At 41.1% G+C, this 25230-nt stretch overlaps 3 protein-coding genes across 3 annotated transcripts; 2 read left to right on the top strand and 1 right to left on the bottom strand.

Moving 5' to 3' along the window:
• Positions 1-9598: 9598 nt before the first annotated feature.
• Positions 9599-15436, top strand: LOC124686486 (ribonuclease H2 subunit C-like). The gene is made up of 4 exons (XM_047220421.1): positions 9599-9752; positions 9826-9918; positions 14032-14207; positions 15024-15436. Exons 1-4 carry the CDS (start codon positions 9611-9613, stop codon positions 15087-15089), a joined length of 477 nt encoding a protein of 158 aa, XP_047076377.1. The 5' UTR covers positions 9599-9610; the 3' UTR covers positions 15090-15436.
• Positions 15437-15847: 411 nt separating this feature from the next.
• LOC124691762 (porphobilinogen deaminase, chloroplastic) lies at positions 15848-19002 on the bottom strand. The gene is made up of 5 exons (XM_047225036.1): positions 18735-19002; positions 17642-18047; positions 17060-17263; positions 16357-16534; positions 15848-16264 (listed from the first exon to the last, which is right to left on the bottom strand). The coding sequence occupies exons 1-5, from the start codon at positions 18890-18892 to the stop codon at positions 16146-16148; spliced, it is 1065 nt and encodes a 354-aa protein (XP_047080992.1). The 5' UTR covers positions 18893-19002; the 3' UTR covers positions 15848-16145.
• A 2969-nt stretch (positions 19003-21971) lies between these two features.
• LOC124686485 (peptidyl-prolyl cis-trans isomerase FKBP17-1, chloroplastic-like) lies at positions 21972-23972 on the top strand. The gene is made up of 4 exons (XM_047220420.1): positions 21972-22244; positions 22526-22648; positions 23251-23367; positions 23639-23972. The coding sequence occupies exons 1-4, from the start codon at positions 21987-21989 to the stop codon at positions 23762-23764; spliced, it is 624 nt and encodes a 207-aa protein (XP_047076376.1). The 5' UTR covers positions 21972-21986; the 3' UTR covers positions 23765-23972.
• Positions 23973-25230: the final 1258 nt, after the last annotated feature.

Genomic DNA, 25230 nt, shown 5'->3' with positions numbered 1-25230 from the left:
ACGTATCGATAATTTCTTATGTTCCATGTCACATTATTGATGTTATCTACATGTTTTATGCACACTTTATGTCATATTCGTGCATTTTACGGAACTAACCTATTAACAAGATGCCGAAGTGCCGATTCTTTGTTTTCTGTCTGTTTTTGGTTTCGAAATCCTAGTAAGGAAATATTCTCGGAATTGGACGAAATCAAAGCCCGGGGGCCTATTTTTCCACGAAGCTTCCGGAAGTCCGAAGACGAGACGAAGAGGGGCCACGGGGTGGCCAAACCCTAGGGCGGCGCGGCCCCACCCCCGGCCGCGCCGGCCTATGGTGTGGGCCCCCGTGCCGCCTCTTGACTTGCCCTTCCGCCTACTTAAAGCCTCCGTGATGAAACCCCCGGTACCGAGAGCCACGATACGGAAAACCTTCCGGAGACGCCGTCGCCGCCGATCCCATCTCGGGGATCCGAGAGATCGCCTCCGGCACCTGCCGGAGAGGGGAATCATCCCCCGGAGGACTCTACGCCGCCATGGTCGCCTCCGGTGTGATGTGTGAGTAGTCTACCCCTGGATTATGGGTCCATAGCAGTAGCTAGATGGTTGTCTTCTCCCCATTGTGCTATCATTGTCGGATTTTGTGAGCTGCCTAACATGATCAAGATCATCTATCTGTAATTCTATATGTTGCGTTTGTTGGAATCCGATGAATAGAGAATACTTGTTATGTTGATTATCAAAGTTATGCTTATGTGTTGTTTATGATCTTACATGCTCTCCGTTACTAGTAGATGCTCTGGCCAAATAGATGCTTGTAACTCCAAGAGGGAGTACTTATGCTCGATAGTGGGTTCATGCCTGCATTGACACCTGGGACGATGGATGAAAGTTCTAAGGTTGTGTTGTCGTTGTTGCCACTAGGGATAAAACATTGATGCTATGTCTAAGGATGTAGTTGTTGATTACATTACGCACCATACTTAATGCAATTGTCCGTTGCTTGCAACTTAATACTGGAGGGGTTCGGATGATAACCTGAAGGTGGACTTTTTAGGCATAGATGCAGTTGGATGGCGGTCTATGTACTTTGTCGTAATGCCCAATTAAATCTCACTATACTCATCATGATATGTATGTGCATTGTCATGCTCTCTTTATTTGTCAATTGCCCAACTATAATTTGTTCACCCAACATGCTTGTTCGTCTTATGGGAGAGACACCTCTAGTGAACTGTGGACCCCGGTCCAATTCTCTTTACTCGAAATACAAATCTACTGCCAATACTTGTTTTACTTGTTTTCTCCGCAAACAATCATCTTCCACACAATACGGTTAATCCTTTGTTACGACAAGCCGGTGAGATTGACAACCTCACTTCGTTTAGTTGGGGCAAAGTACTTTGGTTGTGTTGTGCGGGTTCCACGTTGGCGCCGGAATCCCCGGTGTTGCGCCGCACTACATCTCGCCGCCATCAACCTTCAACGTGCTTCTTGACTCCTACTGGTCCGATTAAACCTTGGTTTCTTACTGAGGGAAACTTGCCGCTGTGCGCATCACACCTTCCTCTTGGGGTTCCCAACGGACGCGTGTCGAACGAAAAGACAATACGTCAACCACGCGCATCAGGTACCTCTATGCCGCCTGTACAAAGGTCCAAGGAGATAGATCGCATTTGATTTCTCGTTTTTGATAGATCTCAACTAAGGACATCCATACCGGGACAACATAGAAAACAGATAATGGACTCCTCTTTAATGCTTAAGCATTCAACAACAGATAATATTCTCATAAGAGATTGAGGATTAGTGTCCAAACTGAAACTTCCACTTAGCGGCCCAATGTTCTTCTCTAACAATATGCATACTCAAACCATTTGATCATGATAAATCGCCCTTACTTAAGACAAGACGAACATGCATAGCAACTCACATGATATTCAAGAAAGGTGTAATAGTTGATGGCGTCCCCAGAAACATGGTTACCGCTCAACAAGCAACTTATAAGAAATAAGATACATAGCAACATATTCAATACCACAATAGTTTTTAAGGCTATTTTCCCATGAGCTATATATTGCAAAGATAAAGAATGGAATTTTAAAGGTAGCATTCAAGTAATTTACTTTGGAATGGCAGAGAAATACCACATAGTAGGTAGGTATGGTGGACACAAATGGCATGGGTTTTGGATCAAGGATTTGGATGCACGAGAAGTAATTCCTCTCAGTACAAGGTTTTGGCTAGCAAGGTTGTTTGAAGCAAACACAAGTATGAACCGGTACAGCAAAAATTACATAAGAACATATTGCAAGCATTATAAGACTCTACACTGTCTTCCTTGTTGTTCAAACACTTCACCAGAAAATATCTAGACCTTAGAGAGACCAATCATGCAAACCAAATTTCAACAAGCTCTACGGTAGTTCTTCATTAATAGGTGCAAAGTACATGATGCAAGAGCTTAAACATGATCTATTTGAGCAAAACAATTGCCAAGTATCAAATTATTCAAGACAATATACCAATTACCACATGAAGCATTTTCTGTTTCCAACCAAATAGCAATTAACGAAGCAGTTTCAACTTCGCCATGAACATTAAAGATAGAACTAAGAACACCAGTGTTCATATGAAAAAGCGGAGCGTGTCTCTCTCCCACACAAGCATGAATTTATTTAGAGAATGAAAATAAAAAAACGAAAATAAAAGCACACAGACGCTCCAAGTAAAGTACATAAGATGTGACGGAATAAGAATATAGTTTCACTAGAGGTGACCTGATAAGTTGTCGATGAAGAAGGGGATGCCTTGGGCATCCCCAAGCTTAGATGCTTGAGTCTTCTTGAAATATGCAGGGATGAACCACGGGGGTACCCCCAAGCTTAGACTTTTCACTCTTCTTGATCATAGTATATCATCCTCCTCTCTTAACCCTTGAAAACTTCCTCCACACCAAACTCGAAACAAACTCATTAGAGGGTTAGTGCATAATCAAAAATTCACATGTTCAGAGGTGACATAATAATTCTTAACACTTCTGGACATTGCAAAAAGCTACTGAAAGTTAATGGAACAAAGAAATCCATTCAACACAGTAAAAGAGGCAATGCGAAATAAAAGGCAGAATCTGTCAAAACAGAACAGTCCGTAAAGACGAATTTTTCTGGGGCACTTAACTTGCTCAGATGAAAAAGCTCAAATTGAATGAAAGTTGCGTACATATCTGAGGATCACGCACGTAAATTGGCAGATGTTTCTGAGTTACCTACAGACGGGGCTGCTCAATTTCGTGACAGTAAGAAATCTGTTTCTGCGCAATAATCCAAATCTAGTATCAACCTTACTATCAAAGACTTTACTTGGCACAACAATGCAATAAAATAAAGATAAGGAGAGGTTGCTACAGTAGTAACAACTTCCAAGACACAACAAAATAGTAGTAAAATAAAAACATGGGTTATCTCCCAAGAAGTGCTTTCTTTATAGCCATTAAGATGGGCTCAGTAATTTTAATGATGCACTCGCAAGAAATAAGAGTTGAAGCAAAAGAGAGCATCAAGAAGCAAATTCAATACACATTTAAACCTAACCCACTTCCTATGAAAAGGAATCTTGTAAACAAACAAGTCATGTAAGCATAATGCAACAAGCATAGGAAGGCAATACAAGCGCAACTTCAATATTCTCAACATAAAGAGGGGAAACTTAATATTATTAAGATGCATATAGCCATGTTTCCCTCTCTCATAATAACTTTCAGTAGCATCATGAACAAACTCAACAATATAACTATCACATAAAGCATTCTTATCATGAGCTACATGCATAAAATTATTACTCTCCACATAAGCATAATCAATTTTATTAGTAATAGTGGGAGTAAAACTACCATAACCATCATTGTAATCATCATAAATTGCAGGCATGGTATAATCATAATAACCTTAAACCTCCATAGTAGGTGGCACCAAAATACCATTATCATTATAATCATCATAAATAGGAGGTAAAGTATCATCAAAGAAAATTTTCTCCTCAAAACTTGGGGGACTAAAAATATCATGCTCATCAAAACCAGCTTCCCCAAGCTTAGAATTTTCCATAGCATTAGCAACAATGGTGTTCAAAGTATTCATACTAATAACATTCTCATTAGCATGCATATAAAGTTCCATGAGTTTTTTAATTCTCTCTTCAAACACATCATGTCCTAATTCAAGATAAAGTTCATAAAGATCTCTCATTTTGTTGTTGTTTTCCATTAAGCCTAACTAGTGAAAACAAGAAATAAAAAGATATAATTGCAGGATCTAAAGGAAATATCTTCGAGCACTCACACACCGGCAACAGTGCTAGGAAATAGCTTAGTAGTCGGAGGATGTGAATACCTTTTACCTTACCTCCCCGGCAACGGCGCCAGAAAATAGCTTGATGTCTACGTGTGCTTCTATTCTTGTAGACAGTGTTGGGCCTCCAAGAGCAGAGGTTTGTAGAACAGCGAGCAAGTTTCCCTTAAGTGAATCACCCAAGGTTTATCGAACTCAGGGAGGTAGAGGTCAGAGATATCCCTCTCAAGCAACCCTGCAATTACGATACAAGAAGTCTCTTGTGTCCCCAACACACCTAATACACTTGTCAGATGTATAGGTGCACTAGTTCGGCGAAGAGATAGTAAAACACCGGTGGTATAGATGGTGATAATATTGCAGGAAGTAAAGATGCAGTAAAACAGTAAACAAGCGATGTTTGCAGTATTTGGAAACAAGGCCTAGGGATCATATTTTCACTAGTGGACACTCTCAACATTGATCACATAACAAATAAATAACTTCTCCTCATTTGTGCTACATACACTCTCTTGTTTGATAACAAACACCATTCATTGTGTAGGGCTACAAGAGCTCCCTCAATCCGGAGTTAACAAGCTCCACAACATTCGGAGTTCATATTTAAGTAACCTCTAGAGCATAATAGACCGTTGCAGTTTAGACCGAGTACTAACATAGCATACACACTGTCACCTTTAAGCTATGAAAGGGGAATAGATCACATCAATACTATCATAGTAATAGTTAACTCCATAATCTACAAGAGATTACAATCATAACCTACGCCAAGTACTACATGATGCACACACAGTCACCTTTACATCATGAAGGAGGAATAGACTACTTTAACAACATCACTAGAGTAGCACATAGATTAATAGTGATACAAAGCTCATCATATGGATCTCAATCATGTAAGGCAGCTCATGAGATCATTGTATTGAGGTACATGAGAGAGAGATTAACCACATAGCTACCGGTAGAGCCCTTAGCCTCGATGGAGAACTACTCCCTCCTCATCATAGGAGACAGCAGCGGCGATGAAGATGGCGATGATGTCGATGGAGATGCCTTCCGGGGGCACTTCCCCGTCCCGGCGGCGTGCCGGAACAGAGACTTCTGTCCCCCGAACTTGGCTTCGCGATGGCGGCGGCTGCGTAACTTTTCTCGTCCCGTGGCTTATTGTTTTAGGGTTTTCGCGACGGAGGCTTTATATAGGCGGAAGGGCAGCCTCGGAGGAGTCCTGGTGGAGCCACACCATAGGGGCGCCCCCTTGGCCGCGCCGCCAGGTGGGGTGGGGCCCCCAGGGCTCCCCTCTGGTCCCTCTCTGGCTCTCTGGAAGCTTCCGTGGAAAATAAGATCGTGGGCGTTGATTTCGTCCAATTCCGAGAATATTTCCTTTGTAGGATTTCTGAAACCAAAAACAGCAGAAAACAGGAACTGGCACTTCGGCATCTTGTTAATAGGTTAGTTCCGGAAAACGCATCAAAACGATATAAAGTATGAATAAAACGTGTAGGTATTGTCATAAAACTAGCATGGAATATAAGAAATTATAGATACGTTGGAGACGTATCACCGACCACGAAGACGAAGACCACCATGACACCGACGTTCATGCCCGTCACAAGCATCACCATGTCGCCGACCACGAAGTTGAATACTGCCATGACACCGCCAATCACGCCGGTCACAAGCATCACCACATCGCCGACCAAGAAGACGAACATCACCATGCCGCGCTGCGCCGGCAGTAACGGAGCTAACGCTTGCACACATACAAATGCGCCGGCTGTAGTCCTTTACCACCGGTCCATTCCCAACGGCGGGCTCTGGTGTGCCGGCAGTAGATGAATTTGGTGCGCCGGGCAATAGTGCTTTTCCTAGTAGTGCGCCACCCCCATGGATTAACCTCTTACTTCTCACATATCATCACCACGTCGCCATCCATGAAGATGACAAGCGAGAAGTGGAGCAAAAGTATTCCAAACTATACTCACACATACATACACATTACAGTATACTAGCGAATCATTTATCTATTTGTGTATGTACACCGAAACAAAAACCTATTGTTGTGCGTATACTTCATGAGTGTATCATAACAGTGCCTAGTCCGGCAAGCCCAGGTGGCGGTGATGGTGGCATACGACCCATCGGGCGGCCCAGTTGTTGTTGATCAAAATGGAGGAAGTCCAGCCCAGAAACAAGGAGTCGGATCTAGCCTAACCTGTGCCAGGAGTCGGATCCGGCAAGGCGCATCAAGGTAGCTGGATCCAGTACGACATTTTAGATAGTAGGCGGATCCTTGACGTGCATGGCAATGTAATCTTCCGTGGTTAGGCAAATTTGTATTCCGGCTAGGACTCTCCGTAGAAACCCTAAATCCTGACTCCTTTATAAGCCGGATCCCGGGAGCCCTGAGGCACAACCGCAACTTATTGTAATAACACGAAAGCGCCCAGATAATTCCAGACAAGCAATGTGTTCCGAAGCTAGGTAAACTGCGTATTACCGTCCCAATGGCCGCTACTTCTTCCCCCTTCTGACGATCCCTCCTCCGGAGTACCGTCGATTAGGAAACGACACCTATCAACATGAAATTCATGCGGAATGGTGAGGTGAATCTACTCCTTAAATAAAATTTAAAACGGTTGAGCGTGTGCGACGAATTTGGCAAAATTCACTCAAAACTTTATACATGAAATTGACGATTTGCGACCGACGAAACTCGATATCGATTGTCGAAATTAATTCATATCATCGACACGCATCTTTTTTATATACAATTTATTTTGATTTGAAATATGATTGTGTTAATTTGAAGAGAAAGTGTGTGGAGTAGTTTAATGACGCGTCTCTGGCTTCGGCGTGCTTAGAACAGAGACATATACGTCCCATCAGACATCAGGATGGAATTTTTTTTTGTAGTTGAGCGCTCCACTCTGCTGTTCATTTAGTTTTGGATCGATCTCCACTGTCTTTTATTTTGTTTCACCGGTGGCGGTGGACATCTCGTTGATCTATTCTTTACCGCGCTTTAGCGCCACCGTAACTCTCATCAGCCAGCTCCACATATGTTGTAGCGGTTGTGAATGCGTTTCTGCTCTACTCTCTTTCCTTTTGAACCCTACAAAGCCACACCAAAATTAGATTCAGATCCTGACAACGCGGAGGTCGAGATCGAGCGGACCAAAGCTAATGCTTGGAGCCAAGCCGCAGGCGGCCTGTGTGGAGCGCCTCCTTCCGCTCTCGGTGTGGTGCCTGGACGCGGCCGGCAATGATTCTGCATGAAGTCCGGCGACCAGGCATCTGCTGTATGATGTTGTGTTCTCAGGTTATGCAGTTTTTTATTTGTTCTCTATGTTCGATGAAATGAGTGACCGAGCAAATAAATTTTCTTTTGTACTTCCAGAGATGAAGTTAAAGGTGGAGGAAAATCTTTGGACGCACCTCAGGTTCCTTGATGATTTTGATCGTGAGAGAGAATAAACTGCATTCGGCCGTAACAAGGTATGATCATCATGTCTCACGGATGGCAAGCGTATGTGCTATGTACTGTTCTGCAGGGACCAGTATATGCATTGACCATTTATGCTGCATTTCAGGACAACAGATACAGAAGGTTGAGGCCAAGATGCAAACATGTTAGAGTATCTTATGCATGAATCAGTTTACTTTGGAAAAAAACAACATTCATTTGATTGTTTTACACTGTGGTGACTAGTTTCAGAGTTGGATGAATGGGTTGTCATCGTGATGCAACGGAGGAAAAAGATCAGGGTCCATAAGGAGGAGGCGTGAGTGGATTCTACGGTATGGTGTGCCTTAAATGTTCAGAACCTACCCTCGACAATACATTTCTTGAACGAAAAAATGGCGGGGTGCATAATAAATCTTGTTCAGTTTATTCTACTGATTTGATTCATGGTATTTGTGATGCATTTCAAGTTTTTTAGTTGTACACATGCCTGCAACACAAACTTTATGATAGAGAACGAGGTTGCGCAGTCTCACATTAAAAGAATGCTTAAATTGTGAGTTATTACCTCCCCCATTTCGATGAATAAGGTACAAACTTTGCCTGAAATATTGAGTTACAAAATCATTATTTTTATATACTTGGTACCATTGGATTGTGAAAAATACTTTCTAATAATGCTAATTTCCTACCAAGAATTTTTATATATTTAGAATAATTTTAATCAAAGAAAAGACACGTAAAACAAGAACGTCTTATTCATTAAAATGAAGAGATTATTGTTCCTGCAATGTAATTTAATCTGAATTTAAGTATGGTCAATAGCTTTAATAAATGTTGTACATGTAGGAAAGCTTCTAAAAGTTCATCACTCAAGACACAAGCATTCACTTCGTACATTTCTTCCCCCAGTTTTCAATTATCAAGACTTGGAGAGGAGTTGTTCCATTTTGTCGCCAACATAACTTTATAGATGTAATAGGTAACTACCAAAAAAAAATATAAAAGATGCTAGATTCCCTCCAACGCTAAGGTTTTTGAATTCTTCTACCTTAATCTGTTGGGTTCCTTTTTTTGCGAGAAAGACCATCAATCTATTAATAATTATCAACATCGGTACAAAAAATACCAAAAGGATACATGGACACTTACTTCGGTGATTTGACTCTTTGATATACTTATGTTTATTTTCTATCTATATATACAAATATTTTGGTACATGTGAACATTCTTTTATATCAAGGAATTATTCTGGTATGCATGAATATTGTTTAGGGCGCATATCAATTTATTTTGACATACATGAGATATTCATTGTTTGCGAAGCACACATTTTTTTCTTCCATTATCGAGATGACTTATATGAAATAAATAGAAACATAGCATTCCATTTTTTATCTTTTGGTTTCTTCTCTCTCTCTCTCTTTAAATGTGTTATTATTTCTTATATTTCCACCTATTCAAGAACTTTTTTAAAATAAGAACATGTTTATATGTATGAACATTTGTTTTCTTGTACACAAACCTTTTTTGTATAAACGAAAATTTATTTTTATATGTATGAACATTTTCTTCTTACATACACGACAATTCATTTTATGTGTATGGACATTTATTTTCATATATTGAAGCATTTATTTTATATGCATGGACATTTCTTTTTTACTTTCAATGAGTTTTTCTGGAAACAAATAAAATAATGTTTTTATTGATAAACATGGGCCGAGCCCGATAACCGTGCGGCTCTACCGGATTTGCTGAAGGCCCCCTTTGGCGGCTGAGCTGAAACTGAAATCCCCAACCCCAAACAAACCAAACCATGGAGCAAGCCACCCCTCCCGCCGCCGGCGTCGACCTATCCCCGGCGGCGGCCGACCTTGGCCGGGTACACCTCCTGCCCTGCGGGATCAGGCACAACAGCGCCGCTGCCGTCTCCGACTACTTCAAGCCGAGGGACACAGGTCCGTGCGCTCGTCCCACCCCCCTCTCTGTCTGTCTGTCTCGTTTGGTTGGTGAACTGGTGTGTGCGTGCAGGCGTGGAGGTGGATGGGATCAGGGTGGAGGAGGCCTTCTTCCGCGGGAGGAAGCTGCAGGGCGCCACCGTCGCGCTCCCCGATGGCTACCGAGGTGAGCTCCGGCGATATGTGATGGTGTCATGACATCTAAACCTGTCACTGTTCGGTGGATACAGTGACGTTATCTTCGATTTCTTTGAGAGAGAAAAGGTCCGTAGACCGGTTTATGATTTCCATAGTCTTTGCATCAAAAAACTAAAACTGAAACTGACTGAGCGAACAGATGGGAAATGCAGAAAGCACACGGCCAGCTCAGGTGAGGACACAGCTCACACGATCACCCCCCATCATTACAGGAACTAAAACAAAATATCCAACCTGATTCAGCCAACACCGCTTCCATCGCGCCGCGTCCCCGGATTCGGATCCTTCAGCTTGCTGTCGATCTTCATCAGTGCCTCCTCGATCTCCAGCAGACGCATAGGCCCGACCAACGGCTTCCACTGCGGCATCTGCGAAGAAGCTCTGCAAAGTGGATGAAAAGTATTCGATATTGCGATATAATTGAACACATCATTGGTTGTTCACAGCAGGCAAAGATTGCTGGAAACTAGGACACTAACATGCCCACGCATCATTCCAGAACATGATATGTTTGCCATTACCAACACTATAAGCAGACCCCATCTTGAACCAGTGTTTTACCTTATGGAGGCTTTTTCAAAATTGTGACTCTATAGCACCATCAGATTGATAGAAGCCAACATCCCCCATATACTTGCTTCTAAGAATTTGAAAACTTAGATTTTGGGCTGCATTTTCCAGCTTATAGATCTATTTACTCAATAAGCAAATGTTCCTAGTTAAGGTATCAGTGAAACCCAAACAACCAAACTCCTTAGGCCTGCTCAAAGCATCCCACTTCACCATATGATACTTCTTTCCCCCCTACCCCTTCCCAAAAGAAACAAGCTCTAGACATATCCATCTTATCGTGTGATATTTTAGAGAAAAGATAGGAACCTGTAGCATACTTAGTTAGGTGTAAACATGAATTGATCAACACTTTTTTTCCACATGAAGAAACATGTGAGTTGAAACCATCATCTAATTTTTATCCAGTTTCTGAGCCACAAAATAAGATCCTTTACTAATGTCTTATCAAGGCCCACCGAAAGACCTAGGTACTTCAAAAGAAACTCTAGCCTCAGAATTAAAAAGATTGGCAGTCCTAGTTTGCTCATCAACATTAATACCATAACAAAAACTCCACCTTTTGTAGTTTATTTTAAACCTGACATAGCTTCATTATAGTAAAGAAGAAGCTTAATTGTTAAAATGCTATCCTCGTCATTCTCTGCCATCTGCATACGGCAGATGACTGACCTCCCATTTGGTGAGATTCTAGGCCAAACCCCTGATGTGACCTGCAGCTTTGGCAGAGTTCAACATCTCACCCCAAGCATCAATTACCGAGTTAAAGAGGAGAGGAGAAAGTGGGTCTCCTTGCCTTAATACTTTGTAGACTTGTAGTTAATAAAGTCTCCCCCATTCTCCTCATTTAAATTGATGCCAACCCTCCCCAGTTTGCAGAACCTGTTTGATCCAAGAGAAACCTTTCCTATTGAATACTTCCACTAAAAAACCCACTGGGGTTTGTCATCAGCTTTTTCAAAATCAAGTTTAAGGACAATCCCAGTCTTTTTGAAGCATTTCAGGTCATCAAATATTTCATGGAATACAACTCCATCTGAAGTGCATACCTACCAGGAACTAACGTGGTCTTAGCTAAACTAATATATAAGCCTCCCTAGTCAAGATTTTTAAATTATCTTAAAATTACATGAATGAGATAGATGCTCCTATATTGTTTGATTATATTAGCAATGGGGATTTTGGGCAGTAGGATAATTATTAGATGCTATGGAATCTCCCTCTTGCCTATCCCTATATTATTATTTTTTGAACCTTCTATCCCTATATTTCTAGTCCAGTGGAGCACCCTTTCTGGTAATGGAGCTATGGGAGTCATTGATGGAAAACTCCTACTGGTTTTCACCATAAACTAGGGCTGATAAGATCGGGGCCATCTGCTTAGAAGAAGAGCTGGTGCACTACGAAAAAAGTTGTTAGAACACCTCTAAGGGTATACTATTTTTCGGATAGGCCAGCCTTTTGAATAACTCAATAATCCATAAGATCTTGGAAACCATGGGGACTCTCCAAATCATTTCATAAATAAATGACTTTTTTTTCTCTTTCAATTCTTGTATGGGAACAATAGCTCTGAATTGCTCAATGGAGGACCTTGGCTTATTGGTAGTCAGGTTTTCATCCTGAAAAAATGGGAAAAAGATTGGATGTCCATAAAGACCTTTTCGAGAGTATTTATGAGGGTAAGGTTTCCTTAGCTCGGGCTTCACCTTTTGTCATCCAATATTATAGGAAGATTTGCTAGTATTATAGTTAAGCCACTTTATATGGAGAAGCAGACCTATACCGAATCGTTTCTCGTGTTTGTCGGGGTTTGTATTGAAGTTAATAGAGCAAAGAAGCTGCATTTGAAGGTTTGGATCGATGTCGAAAATGGAAGCCTTGAGGAAGAATGTGTCGAATACGAATGTAACTTTCCGACCTTGATAAAAGATACCATCTTCTTGTTCTGGAAAATCTTTTTTCATCTTCCTGTTGGCCTAGAATTGCCTTTACTTTTTGCCTTTTACTATTGATTTTTGTATCATTAAACGAAAGTACTACCTCTATCTATAAATAGATGTCTCAGATTTGTCTAAATCTGGATGTATCTAGATGCTATGTCTAGATACATCCAGATTTAGACAAAACTCAGACATCTATTTATAGACGGAGGGAGTAGTAATGATACAAAAATCAAAAGAAGGGGGGAAAATGAAAGACAATTCTAGGCCAATGGGAAAATGAAAAACTCCGATAAAAATGATAGGACCTTTTATCAAAGGTTGGAAAGTTCCATTCGCATTCGACACATTCTTCCCCAAGGCTTCCATTTCCCACGTAGATCTGAACCTTGAAAGGTGACTTCTTTGCTCTATTAACTTCAATACAGACCAGGCAAACACGAGTTGATTTAGTATAAGTCCGCCTGTTCATATAAAGTGGTTTAATAGGAAATCTTCCTATAATATTGGATGACCAAAGGTGGAGCCTAGGCCAAGGGAGTCGCAAAAGATCTTTACGGATATCCAATCCTCTTCCCCATTTCTTCCGTATGAAAATCCGACCACCAATAAGCCAAGATCCACCTTTATGCACTTTGGATCCATTTTCCCTTAGCAGAGGAAAAGCCATTCATTTATGAAATGATCTCAAGAGCCCCTCTGGGTTCCCAGATCTTAGGGAGGTCTTTATTGAGATATTCGAAAGGCGGGCCTCTCCGAATAAATAGTATACCCTTAGAGGGTCTTCTTCCAACTTTTTGAGTTCTCCACGAGCTCTTCTTCCGGGCAGACGGCCACGATCTTATTAGCTGTAGTTCAAGGTGAAAAGTAATCGAGTTTTCGCTCGATGTGGCCCTCTATTACCAAAAAGGGTGCTCCATTGGACGGGGTTCCTAATATATAAATTTGTCTGCTGTTGAGGGATAGCCAGGATGAATTGATCAAATGCCCCTTTGTCATAAGATTTTTGACGCTAAACTCTGGAATCTGGGTGGGAGACATAAATTTTTGTTCGATTTGTAACAGTATACGTTGAATAACGGAAGAATTGCACATGATATCTCCCTTGTTGAAATTGTGCTGTCCTATTTACCAGTTGATTCGAGGTATTATGTGTGTGCTACTGCTTGAAGTTAAGCTTTCTCTTGAGATATGAATTATTATACTGTAGCTGATTTTTGATCTGCGTGTGTTATAACTTGTTGAAGGATACCTAATTAGATAGGTGTAATTCTTTCAACGGGTATTTGCTTGTAACGAAAACCTTCGCAAGAAACCTGAAGTTTGCTTTGGTTTACTACAGAAATGTTCATTGAATTCTGACATGGTCTTCTACTCCTTTGTTATTTTATATCAAGCCCGTATGGAAATCTTAGGTGTATTATTCCTGGCAGAATGCAAAATGCTCTAGGGATACTAGGTGTGCAACTATAACATCGTGTATCTGTACTGTTTTTATGGTATCATATGATGTTGGTGAATCCATGATTTCAGTACAATATCTGTCTTAGTCTGACACTTGCCTGTAGGTTATGTATTGGAGAAGAAGAATGGAGAAAAGGATACCCAGGGCATGGATGGGGATGTTAGCAGTTTTGTATCCCGTGCAGAATTCCAGAACATAACTTACTGGAATCATGATACCATGCCATCAGCAGAGGATCCTCTCCCAAGGTGCTTTCACTGGTTAACCATTGCGAATGCGGTGAGTACTTTTTTGCCCCCTGATAGTTTTCTATTTTAAGTAGATGAGTTGTTATGCTTCCGAACTGTTTACCTTCCATTATATCAAATATTTGGCAGATGAGTTTTGACCATGTTAGTCATATTAAGGTACATGATACAAAATTGTTGTTGGGGTATAAGATGATTGACTGCCATACAGTGAATTAACTTGTACCCTTTGATTGCTGAGTTGCTTATGTTAGAGCATCTCCAGTCGCGTCCCCCAAAGCGTCCCCCAAAGGGATTTGGGGGACGCCGGCCAAAAAAACGTCCCAGTCGCGTTCCCCAAAGGCCGCTTCGGTCCGGACGTGCTCCAAATGTTGTCCGGCGTCCCTAGCCCATCCCCTGTGTATAGAGTCTCTACCGGGAACGCCGGACACGACTTTTACACTTACTTTTTGTTTGGAGGTCGCGTTTGAGGGACGTGGCTAGAAAAGGGACCTTCTCCAAACGAAAATTTTGTCCGGACGTCCCCCAAACGACTAATCCGGCGCTTTGCCCGGACATCGTTTGGGGGACGCGACTGGAGATGCTCTTAGTAGTTCCACATTTCAAGTTCTGCTTGTTGATTCAGTCCATTCTTCGGAACTGTTCAATGGACACTGCTTTGCAAAATAGCATCATTATTTGTATTCTTGGACCTACTTGTGCTGAGCATGATCAGCAAGATGTCTGTTTGTTTTTATTGATCCTCCTTTCATTTGGTTAGGCACGGTAACATGTACTAGTATGTATCCACTGAAAGATCTTTGGAATTCTACTAGCCTTTTCCTAACTAAAGCTTCTTTTGGTGCAGATGCACAAGCCAGTGATGGCTGAAGACATGGCAAACATGTCCGCCATGCAGAATCGGAACAGCTGACCGAAGTCCATTGCATAGTGAACCTGTAATTTAGTTCCAGCAGGTGAATCATCCCACCAACCAATGTAACAAGAAATCTACTACTCCAGTGAACCTGGACATGTTGGTATCGTAACTTCAGTTATTAAGTAACGGTGACTGTCTGTCATCCTGTGAGGGCCAGGCACTCTGCCTCAGATGCCCTGGTGGAGAACGATTGTCCCCCTGTTCTCTTCTTGAAGAGGAAATCCTTCATCAAATGTGCTGTTCTAATGTTGTGATTGGGTTCCAGTATGAACTTCTGAACTATCAAATGTGTAAAGATTACATTGTCTTATTATGATATGGGAATTTCTCATACTACCCTATATTAAGGCTAAACTAATTAGTTCATCCTCAGCGCCTCAGGTACTGTAGAAGTTGGATTTTGTTTCAGTGGAAGGTTGACATGTGTCTCATATCCGTAACTGCCAAGGTGTTCATGTTGGCGTCAAACTCAGAAAGTTGACACAAAATTGATTTATCACGTCATAGAATCTCAAAATCTAAAACCAGCCCATGCATTGCAAAACGAAATGACAAAATTTGGTTTCACTTGAGTTTTTAAGGATGCTTTGATCAAAGAACAAGATAGACTGTCATGTATAGTTGTTGCAACAAAAATAGATGATTTCACGGACTATTTTTGTATTTTTTTTCCAAGGTCAATATGATAAGTGTTCAGTAGAACAAAGGTGGCACTTCTTCAAAAACAATTATAATGAAGAAAATACACAACCTTGGCAAACAGAATTTAGAACTGATTATTTCTTGAAACAGGAAAATATCTGCAAAATTACATCAGATTACAATGTTACAACATGACTGCGAGCAGAAGCCTCTTCCAGAATCCGATGAAAATCGAAGGATAACAAACCGCTGAACCGTGTTCTAAGTTCTAACCCGCAGCGCTAAAAAAAACAGAGATACAAATACAAATTTGGATGATACAGCTCCATGTGGTACAACTTCTATCATAACTATGAGAAAAAGGATAAAAAAAAAATATAATCAACACTATCTGGGCGTGGTGGATTTTTATTGCAAGCCATCAAAGAAACCAGGTCCAGCCTTTGCTTTCAGTTCGTGGCCAGCATCTTGGCCTATCGCAACCATGTCATCGAAGGAATATGTTCCACTTCTTGATGTCTCATATACTGTAAGCGAAATCACACATAGACGAAAAAATTATTCTCTGAAGAAGTTCAGCTAGTTCATATCACATGCTCTGAATTGAAGAAAATGATACCTATAGATCCATCTGGTGAAGCCAATAGCCCACGGAATGAACAATTCCCATCACTATCACGATAAGCATATGCCGCAATTGGAGTTCGGCAGTTACCATCAAGAACAGACAAGAACTCTCTTTCACATGCAACAGCTAATCTGGTATCTTCATGATTCAAAGAAGATAGATACTCCATCTACAAAATAAAAAATGGAAAGAGAGGGAGATTTTAGCACCTTTAGCTAGGTGTAAATAAAAGAAAAACAGGCAATCGGCTGGTGTGTTCTGCACAGCTCTAGGGCGCGTATGCACAAAGAAAACATACTGTTCTAAATGTATGCTGTCTGAGTAGTTTATAATAAAAGAAACATCTTTCAAAAATATCAGAAATTCAATATGGTCAGGAAAAAAACAACTGTAAAAGGATTGTAGGCACGCTAGGCCAAATGGAATAAGTATGTGAGACTAGTTGGTTGACAATGCAGACTTGGATGCATCTATATCTGGGTGTTAAAGAACATCTTATGGTACAATGGCCAACAAGGACCACAAAACAGACACTTGAATTTATCATTTTAGCAGAGACGCATGCAAAAACGAAGAACTAAAACATGCTGGAGTAACGCAGCTGGCACCCGATTTGGATATGGCATTACCACATTAAGCATGCATTACCTATGATTTTTAATCTACTAGCAGATTCAGATATTAGATGACCTACCATTTTGTCATCACTGGTCCTGCAAGCTATTCCAATAGCACCTTGAGCAACTGCTGGGAGCATTTCATCTACTGATAATACAGATGTTGCAGTTTCCGCCATGTTTAATCGTTTCAGTCCAGCCAGTGCCAACAATGTAGCGTGTACATCTCCTTCCTTAAGTTTCCTTAACCTTGTCTGAACATTTCCTCTGAAGTTAACAACCTGAAAAGTAATCACTACTGTTAAGCCCTACATTAACTGAGAAGAATCACTCTAAGAAAAATTCTTCTAAACTAATTAAAACAGTACATATTACTAAAGTATAAGGCCGAGTTGTCTGGGATTAGACAGATTCTAACCAAGAAGAACAAAATTGCAAAAATACTGAATGGCACATAAGGGACATGGAACAATAAACCGTCAAAATATCAATCTGCAGTATATGTGTTTGTACAAGTTCTTAGGCAGCTTTATAAATGGAAAATGAGTTTAGCAGCGATGGGGTAGCAGTGAATATTTTTAGCATAAAAAACAACAAGGAACAAAACATAAGGGAAAAAATGTGTTACACTAATGCAGTCATCGCACGCCCAGACTTACTTTTAGTGATGGATATTTGTAGAGAATCTGAGATTGCCTCCGCAGGGAAGCACTTCCGACAACACTACCAGCAGGAAGATCCGCAAGAGTTTTTGCAGTCAAGCATATGAACGCATCCCTCACATCTTCCCGTGGGAGGTTACAGGGCAATATCGTGCCTTCCGGTAGATATGTTGGGACATCCTTCATCGAGTGAACCGCGATGTCAATCCGTCCCTGCAAGAGCGCGTCGTCTATCTCCTTGGTGAATAAACCCTTGCCTCCTATATCGGCCAGGGGCTTGTCAAGGATCATGTCCCCCGTTGTCTTTATGATGATAATCTCAACAGCACCATCTTCGGCTAACTCGGTGTGTGCAGCTTTCAGCTTCTCACGGGTTTCATGAGCTTGTGCAAGAGCAAGAGGACTGTCCTACATAGTCAACAGTTTGAATTATAGACTTGCATGTGTAAGCAGTATGCTCTAGTAGAGAACAAAGCAGTGAAAGCACATCTGGCTGAACATTGAAAAGGACACCTAGAATTCGACAGAACCCTTCTCTTGTGGGTTGCTGCTTCCGGTTTTATTTTTCCAACCGTACAATCAAAGCTGAAACGACCCAAATTTTCCGCAAGATCCAAGTCAAAATCAGAATGCACTAAACTAAACAAGCATAAGGTGGCTAACATCTACACCAATCTTCTATTTCGAGTCCGTTAACTCAGAATCCCTGAAAATTCTCGCATTGACCCTGAATCTCACTGTTAACATCTACAGGTGCAATTTCGCTGACGACAGAGAGCCATTATTCAGGTCAACGGCACGCAAATCTCAGCTAAAATGCAAATCTTGGTAAGCATCCTCGACAATTCGCATCTGAATTGACCCATATCCGGCACCTACGCAATCGGGTCATCAGTCAGACCTGCATCCCCTCACAAAAAAAACTTCCTGTGAAACAAAACAGGATCTCGCAGGCGCCTCCGCCACATTGCGGCCCCCCAAATCGACCCCAAGACGCGATTTTGGCACCAGCTAGGCTGGGAAATTCGCACCCTGATGAACGAAAGAAAGGAACTTTTGCAGTAAAATCGGAGGTTCGAAATTTGATCACCTCCCGCGCGTGCCAATCCGGATGAGGGAGACCTTGGGCCCCGCCTCGGCCTGGACGGCGACGGCGGCGCGCACGACCGCGGGGCACCTCCGGCGCGGGCGCGCGACGCAGGTCGGCGAGCCGAGGAGGGTGTGGTTGGTGCATCTCATCGTCGCCATCCCCGGCGGTCGGGGAAGAGAGGGGAAGGGAGGAGAAAGGGGGCTGGGCGAGGCGGGAGACGCAGGGGGAGCAAGAAGATTTCTGTGCTGATATGATGGATGAGGGGGAGAGGATAATGTGTATGTCCGGATTGGCCTGCTGCCTACTCCTCGAGTGCAGAGAGAGAGAAGAGAGGGAGATGAGGTTTATTGGATCTTGTAGGTTTCTGCGGTTAATTCAGCCTTTTCCCGACTCACCCTTTAGTTTGACCATCAAGTAAGTGTGGTAATTCCATGGAGAGATGCAGCTCGGATCTATTTAATCTAATTTTGGGTCACTTTTGTTTTCTGATATTTTGTTTGTATCTTTCAGATATGGAATAAGACATTTCTAATATTAGTATAGATATTTAGCTTTCCAATAGGAGATTTATTTTCAAATGTCCACCAAGTGTTAAAGACTTCAAAGAAAGATCCAACAAAAGTTCACATGTGACTTCAGTGAAATGTAAATTTTCAATGTCCACTAACTTTTACTTTTTGACTATGAAGAAACTGTGGTAATTTAATTATAGCCCATGCACTGAGGCAACAAGAAAATTAATTGTACCAAAGTCTCGCGACTTGCGAAAATTGTATCTTGTATGTATCTTCCAATTATACAAAGAGAGAATTTAACATGAGCAAAGATTATATATTTTTATGTACACTAAAAAATCTTATTTCGATGTCGACGTGTGTTAGGGACTTCGAAGGTACTTCTAGTTAACCGTAATTATAAAGTTTGAAGTTAGGGGTGAGTTCACAATCCTTACCTCCTCTCTCTCTTCAAACTTAGATTATGCATGCTCATAAATAAACAATTATATTCTCGCTCACATGTAGAACTTTAAAAGGATGCACTTCTTACTTTCATGTGGTACCAATAATTGCAGCAGGTGCAAATAAACAAATATGAAAAATGAGACTCCAACTAAAAGATATGGTATTTCCTTTTGATTTTGTTGCCCAAAACATTATTCATGTTTTGTATGTAGCATAAAGGACTGAATAACACCGCTTGCATATTCTAACGTGACAATAGACATCATCCTTCTACCTGATCGATATCCTCATGATATATCATTTATAATGCACATCCTTTTGCATTAGAATATTGAAAGGTTGACTCGGTTCAATCTTGTAATGAACCTGGCATGGTTGCCTCATATTATTCGACGTCTCTCTACATGCAACTATCTCTTCATCTTTTTGTGGTCCTTTTCATCGCGAATCATGCAGGGTTGCATGACACATCTAAGTATCGATGCACTAATTTCTTACTTCGTGGAAGAACACTAAAGTTCCAGGTGCCATTGGACATCATAGTACAGGACTGGCGTACTTCAGTTCTACAGTGGTGGAAAGGAATTCAATCTAATGTTGCAGGCTTATGCTCCGATGAAGAACTCGGTCCTACAGCTGAAGCAAAAGTGCTGCTTTTTGGTGCTACAGTAGCAAACTCATTTCAGATTCACATGTCGACGTTTTTAACGGACAACTTTCTACTCGCCAAGGCAGCGACAATCCAAAGACCCGCTTCTGATCATCTTAAATGGGATATAAGAGGCATCATGGCAGATTTCTTTCAAAAATCTTCTGAGATGGAGCTGACTATATATCATATTTTCAGGGATATTAACGGTGTTTCTCACAACGGCGCCCACCAAGTTCTTAGACAATCGCTGAAGCAGCATGTCTTCACCTGTGTGAATCAAAACCATGGACATAACTCATGCCCTGTAGTTTCAATCTTGCAAAATTTTCTTTTCCAGGGCTATGTAATCCACAGTGTACTCTGCACTTAATTTCAATGAATGGCGCCTTAGACATCTTTGTTTTTTCAACAAAAAAAATCCCGAGTACCAAGATTTATCAAGAAAACACCGATTTGCAAATTGAGCAGGAACAACGTGAAAAATTTATCCCTATAATTTATTTTAATTGACTCGAATTTAGTATTAAGTTATACTAAATCCAAATCAACTGAAAATAATCGGAGCAAGCAAGATAATTTATTAGCGAGAGAAAGATACACTTTTTTTCCTCGCATGACTTGCATATATATTTTCATCCGCCGTGAGTTTTTTATTTTTTACACTGGCTACAGCGGGTTTACGTCAGCCCGAACAATTTTATTATCAGCAAAAGACATACCTACAAGGAAGCATTACAAGGTTTTAGAAGGAGGGCGAGGAGCAAGGGGGAGGAGGGACTTCAAGGAAGGTCATAGATATTACACTAATTTTTAAAGAAGGGTAGGAGGGGGTAGAGCATCGGTGAGCCCAGAGTCTAAGGGTGTGTTAACCAAGTAGAATGTAATGGAGTGGTTCTGCACTGAGACTCATTCTTGTGTTCGGTTGGACTACTGGAATGGAACCCACCGGTTCCTCAAAAGTGAATATTCGCGCTAGATGCGGAAACGCACTGGTTCCACCTCTTCTCCTCACCCCATCTCTCTCACCGCCCACGAAAAAACCCCACCCGAGCCAACCTCCTCATTGTGATTATATCTTTGATGCTATATATTGTTCTACCGCACTAGTTCCACCGAAGGGGTTCTATCTTTGATGCTATATATTGCTCTATTGTGATTATATATGTGCACTGCTAATTGTTGAAAATACAAATGAAATGCTGCTAAAATTTTGATTATATGTTGTTGCAAATAAGAATAACTCACAAACGAGATAATCTCACCTAGCATAGCAAAGAGGTGAGCTGAACCAAATACTAGCCATTTCATTCCAGTTTTTTGGCCTCAACCGAACACAAAACGGAACCGCTTCATTACACTTTTTTTATCCCAACTGAACACAAAAATGGAACCAATCCATTTTAGTAGAATTGAACCATGACATTCCATTCCACTTTGTTCCCGAATCGAACACACCCTAATATCCTAGATGCATCGCGTTTCATGATTCCTATGTTAGATTTTCTTTTCTCCTTTTCTTGTCATTTTCTTTTAATAAGAAAACAAAAAACGAGGCCCTCGAGGAAAATGGATGGAAAATAGGTGAGAAAAAAATCAAAGCTAAATCCAGAAGCGAACGAAAATATAGCAGCGGCCTTCATGGTCATCGCTGCCGCCGCCCCGGTGGCCGGTGCCGCGCCGCCGCCTCCCAAGAAGACAAAGACCGTGACCCTAGCTGCAGCATCACCACTCACGGCCACAAGAAGGCACCTCTTCCTGGCCGCCGCCGCATCCGTCTTCCCCACGGCGGCCGCCTCCGCCGCCGCCGGTCGATTCACTGAGATCCCCAGCTCCGGCGGCGTCAAGGCCCTGGAGCTCCGGGAGGGTTCCGGCGATGTCCCGGCTGACGGAGACCAGGTGAAGGCAATAGTGGAATTGCGCTTATTACCAGCATCCTTTCTTGCCTGTCCCCATTATCCAACTTTACACCTTGAAAACCAAAAATTGCTCTAGTCTACACACCACTCACCACTCACCACTGTTCATACTAAGCTATCATGATACATAGATGTGCATGGGTTTCTTACAAGTAGCGTAGTAATTGTCCCCGCAAAAAGAATAATGCAAATTTTAGTAGGTACAAAATGAACTAAATGGAGTATATTCTTATGGTTCTTATGTTCCCTGCATGTTTGAAGGTTGCAATTCACTATTATGGGAGGTTGGCTGCGAAGCAAGGATGGCGCTTCGACTCAACTTACGATCACAAAGACGCGACTGGTGATCCTATACCTTTTGTCTTTACCGTCGGATCTGGAAAGGTGAGCTGAGAGTTTCATTGGAATTCTTTGCAAAAATAAGTGAGGGCATCTTAGGGTGCTGATACTACACTACATCATGTTAGTTGAGTTTGATTGGTGAAAGTTTGTGGCCACAACAATATGAGAGTTTTCTGTTTTTGTAGCTAATAATGAGCTTTGCTGTATCCTTTTTGTGAGGAAACTTGCTACATTAATTGCTATTATTATTTTTCTTAAAAACTATTGTACTTTCTTGCAAGCATGCCTAAGTAATGAATTATACACATAGAGTTTCAGTGGCTAAATAGCAAAGAGGAGCGGATTTTTCTTTGCAAAGTTTTGGTATTTAATTAAAATTTTAACTAAATACTGAAACTTTATCAAGAAATACCCCTCTACCAAACATGCCCTAACTGAAAACTAGCTCCAGAATCGTTGAATGCACCTTAAAACAAGTAATGTACTGTTATAGCTCTGGATGTTAGCTAGGAATTATTGATCAATATTGGTCTTGATGGGCTTCTCTCGTTTATGTGATATTCCACTCAGTTCTTGGGATGTCTGTCTAGAATATTTTTCAGGCTGGTAATCTTGCCACGATAATTTAATAAATGATCCTGCAGGTTATACCTGGTATTGAGGCAGCAGTGAAGTCTATGAGAGTCGGTGGTCTTCGTCGTGTGGTCATTCCACCATCACAGGGATACCAAAACACATCACAAGAACCAATTCCTCCTAATGTAACTCTCGTGCTATCTGAATTCCAGAGTTTCACATTTATTATCTTATTTTGCTCATGCTCATTTGGAGATTCTCCAATCTTGGCAATTCCTACTTCCAACTTGTTCCTTTCTATTGCACGGATCATGCATTCAGAGATGTGTTCTCCACTTCTCCTAGAAGGCTATTATTTTATTTAGTGATTTATTAAACCATGCATATAGATGTGTTTAGATTCAGAAAATCCCCACTTGAATCAGGTACTGAATTTGCCTGTTGCTTCATGTGCAGTTCTTTGATCGGCAGAGACTGTTTACTACTATATTCAACCCGACGCGCCTCGCTAATGGCGAGGGTTCCACTCTTGGTATTGTCATCTTCGACATTGAGCTACTCAGCATAAGGCAGCATACCTAACTGTTGTTCTTTGGCTATTGAAATCTTTGGCACTGTACACTTCTGTCTCAAAGAAGCTCTGAGCTATATTATGGTCATGTTTATGTCCAATTCCTCTGTAAATACAATTTATGAAGAAATGTAAGGTAATTATCTCACTTTATTGATTGTCCGATACACAAAGAAAAACAACGATGAAAAATAATCGAGTTAACTAATTTGCTTCTCATCAGAATCTCATTTTTTGGTCAACTGACTGGCAGTAGTTACTTATAAAGAGCAGAATATTATATCAGGGCTTCTTCAGCAGAACACATGGTACCTGATGATGATGCACTCTTAGCTATAGATTATTGGCAGTGTCCTTTCTCCGAAGCTGCGAGAATCATGATTAAGATGCTGTTTAGTGATACCATGTGAAGCTTAGCACTCTCTGTCTCTGATTATGATTAGTTTGTCCTGTTTTTCTAAAAGAGAAGGGTGCATCATCCATTGCTTTCTCATAGTTAAGCCATGCTTCTTTATATTGCTAAATAATAATGAAAAGAAGTTACTTTACGAGGGCACTCAACTCTGAAGCATGTTCTTCGAAAGAAACTGTATGGACTTCACTGACAAAACAGAATATGAAACTGATACCCATTCTGCAAGTGTGGTAGTACTATATTTCTGTAACTAGTCATTTTGACTCTGGAGAAAATTGGATAGTTCTTTTTACCGGGCGTCTGTTTTCCTTATTAATTTCGTAGCAAAAGTACCGGCAGATCTGGCTCTGTGGTACTTACTATTAAAAACTTTCTGCAAGTTGCAGCATGTATTCTCCATCACATGGAGGGATTACGCATGATGAATGCATACATACATAATTACAAATGTGTACACGGGCGTGTGGATGGAAGGATAGCAAGTGCCAAAACTATGGAGTATGGACCACACTACTTCATCTACGGTTTGCGTCTGCGTTGGTTGAAAGAAGATTTTTTACAAGTTATACGTATCACACTGACAAACATATTGACACCTTTATATATGGGACGGAGATATTAGGCGCAATTTGATGGATCAAATTCATATTTTCTCCAACAAATAGTCAAATAATAGCACTATTTGATTCACATCCGAAATCACTTTCATATGATTGTGATTTTGTAACTATCGAGTAAATATTGTACCGTATCACATTTACTGTCAACGCTCAAACATAGACCGACAAAACACGCCTTATATTTTTGGAATTGAGTTAGTTCCAATCGTGAACCTCACATCATATCATGTTTTTATCCCTCAAAGCACATATGTAGGCCATTTCAAAATCCTCGTTAACCCGTTTTCTTCTAACCCTTAGTATAGAGAATTTTAACATCTATTATACATGCCAATCAGTGGCACTTAATGTGGATTGAACGAAGTAACACAACATGCATGGTGCCATGATGTCAAATCTGATACTTTTTTTTTTGAGGTAAGAACACATATATTAATACAGC

Source organism: Lolium rigidum, chromosome 2 (genome assembly GCF_022539505.1).
Source record: "Lolium rigidum isolate FL_2022 chromosome 2, APGP_CSIRO_Lrig_0.1, whole genome shotgun sequence".
In the NCBI taxonomy this organism is placed as follows: Eukaryota; Viridiplantae; Streptophyta; class Magnoliopsida; order Poales; family Poaceae; genus Lolium; species Lolium rigidum.
Note: the sequence above shows the minus strand (reverse complement) of the source record. Positions and strands in the feature narration are given on the sequence as shown.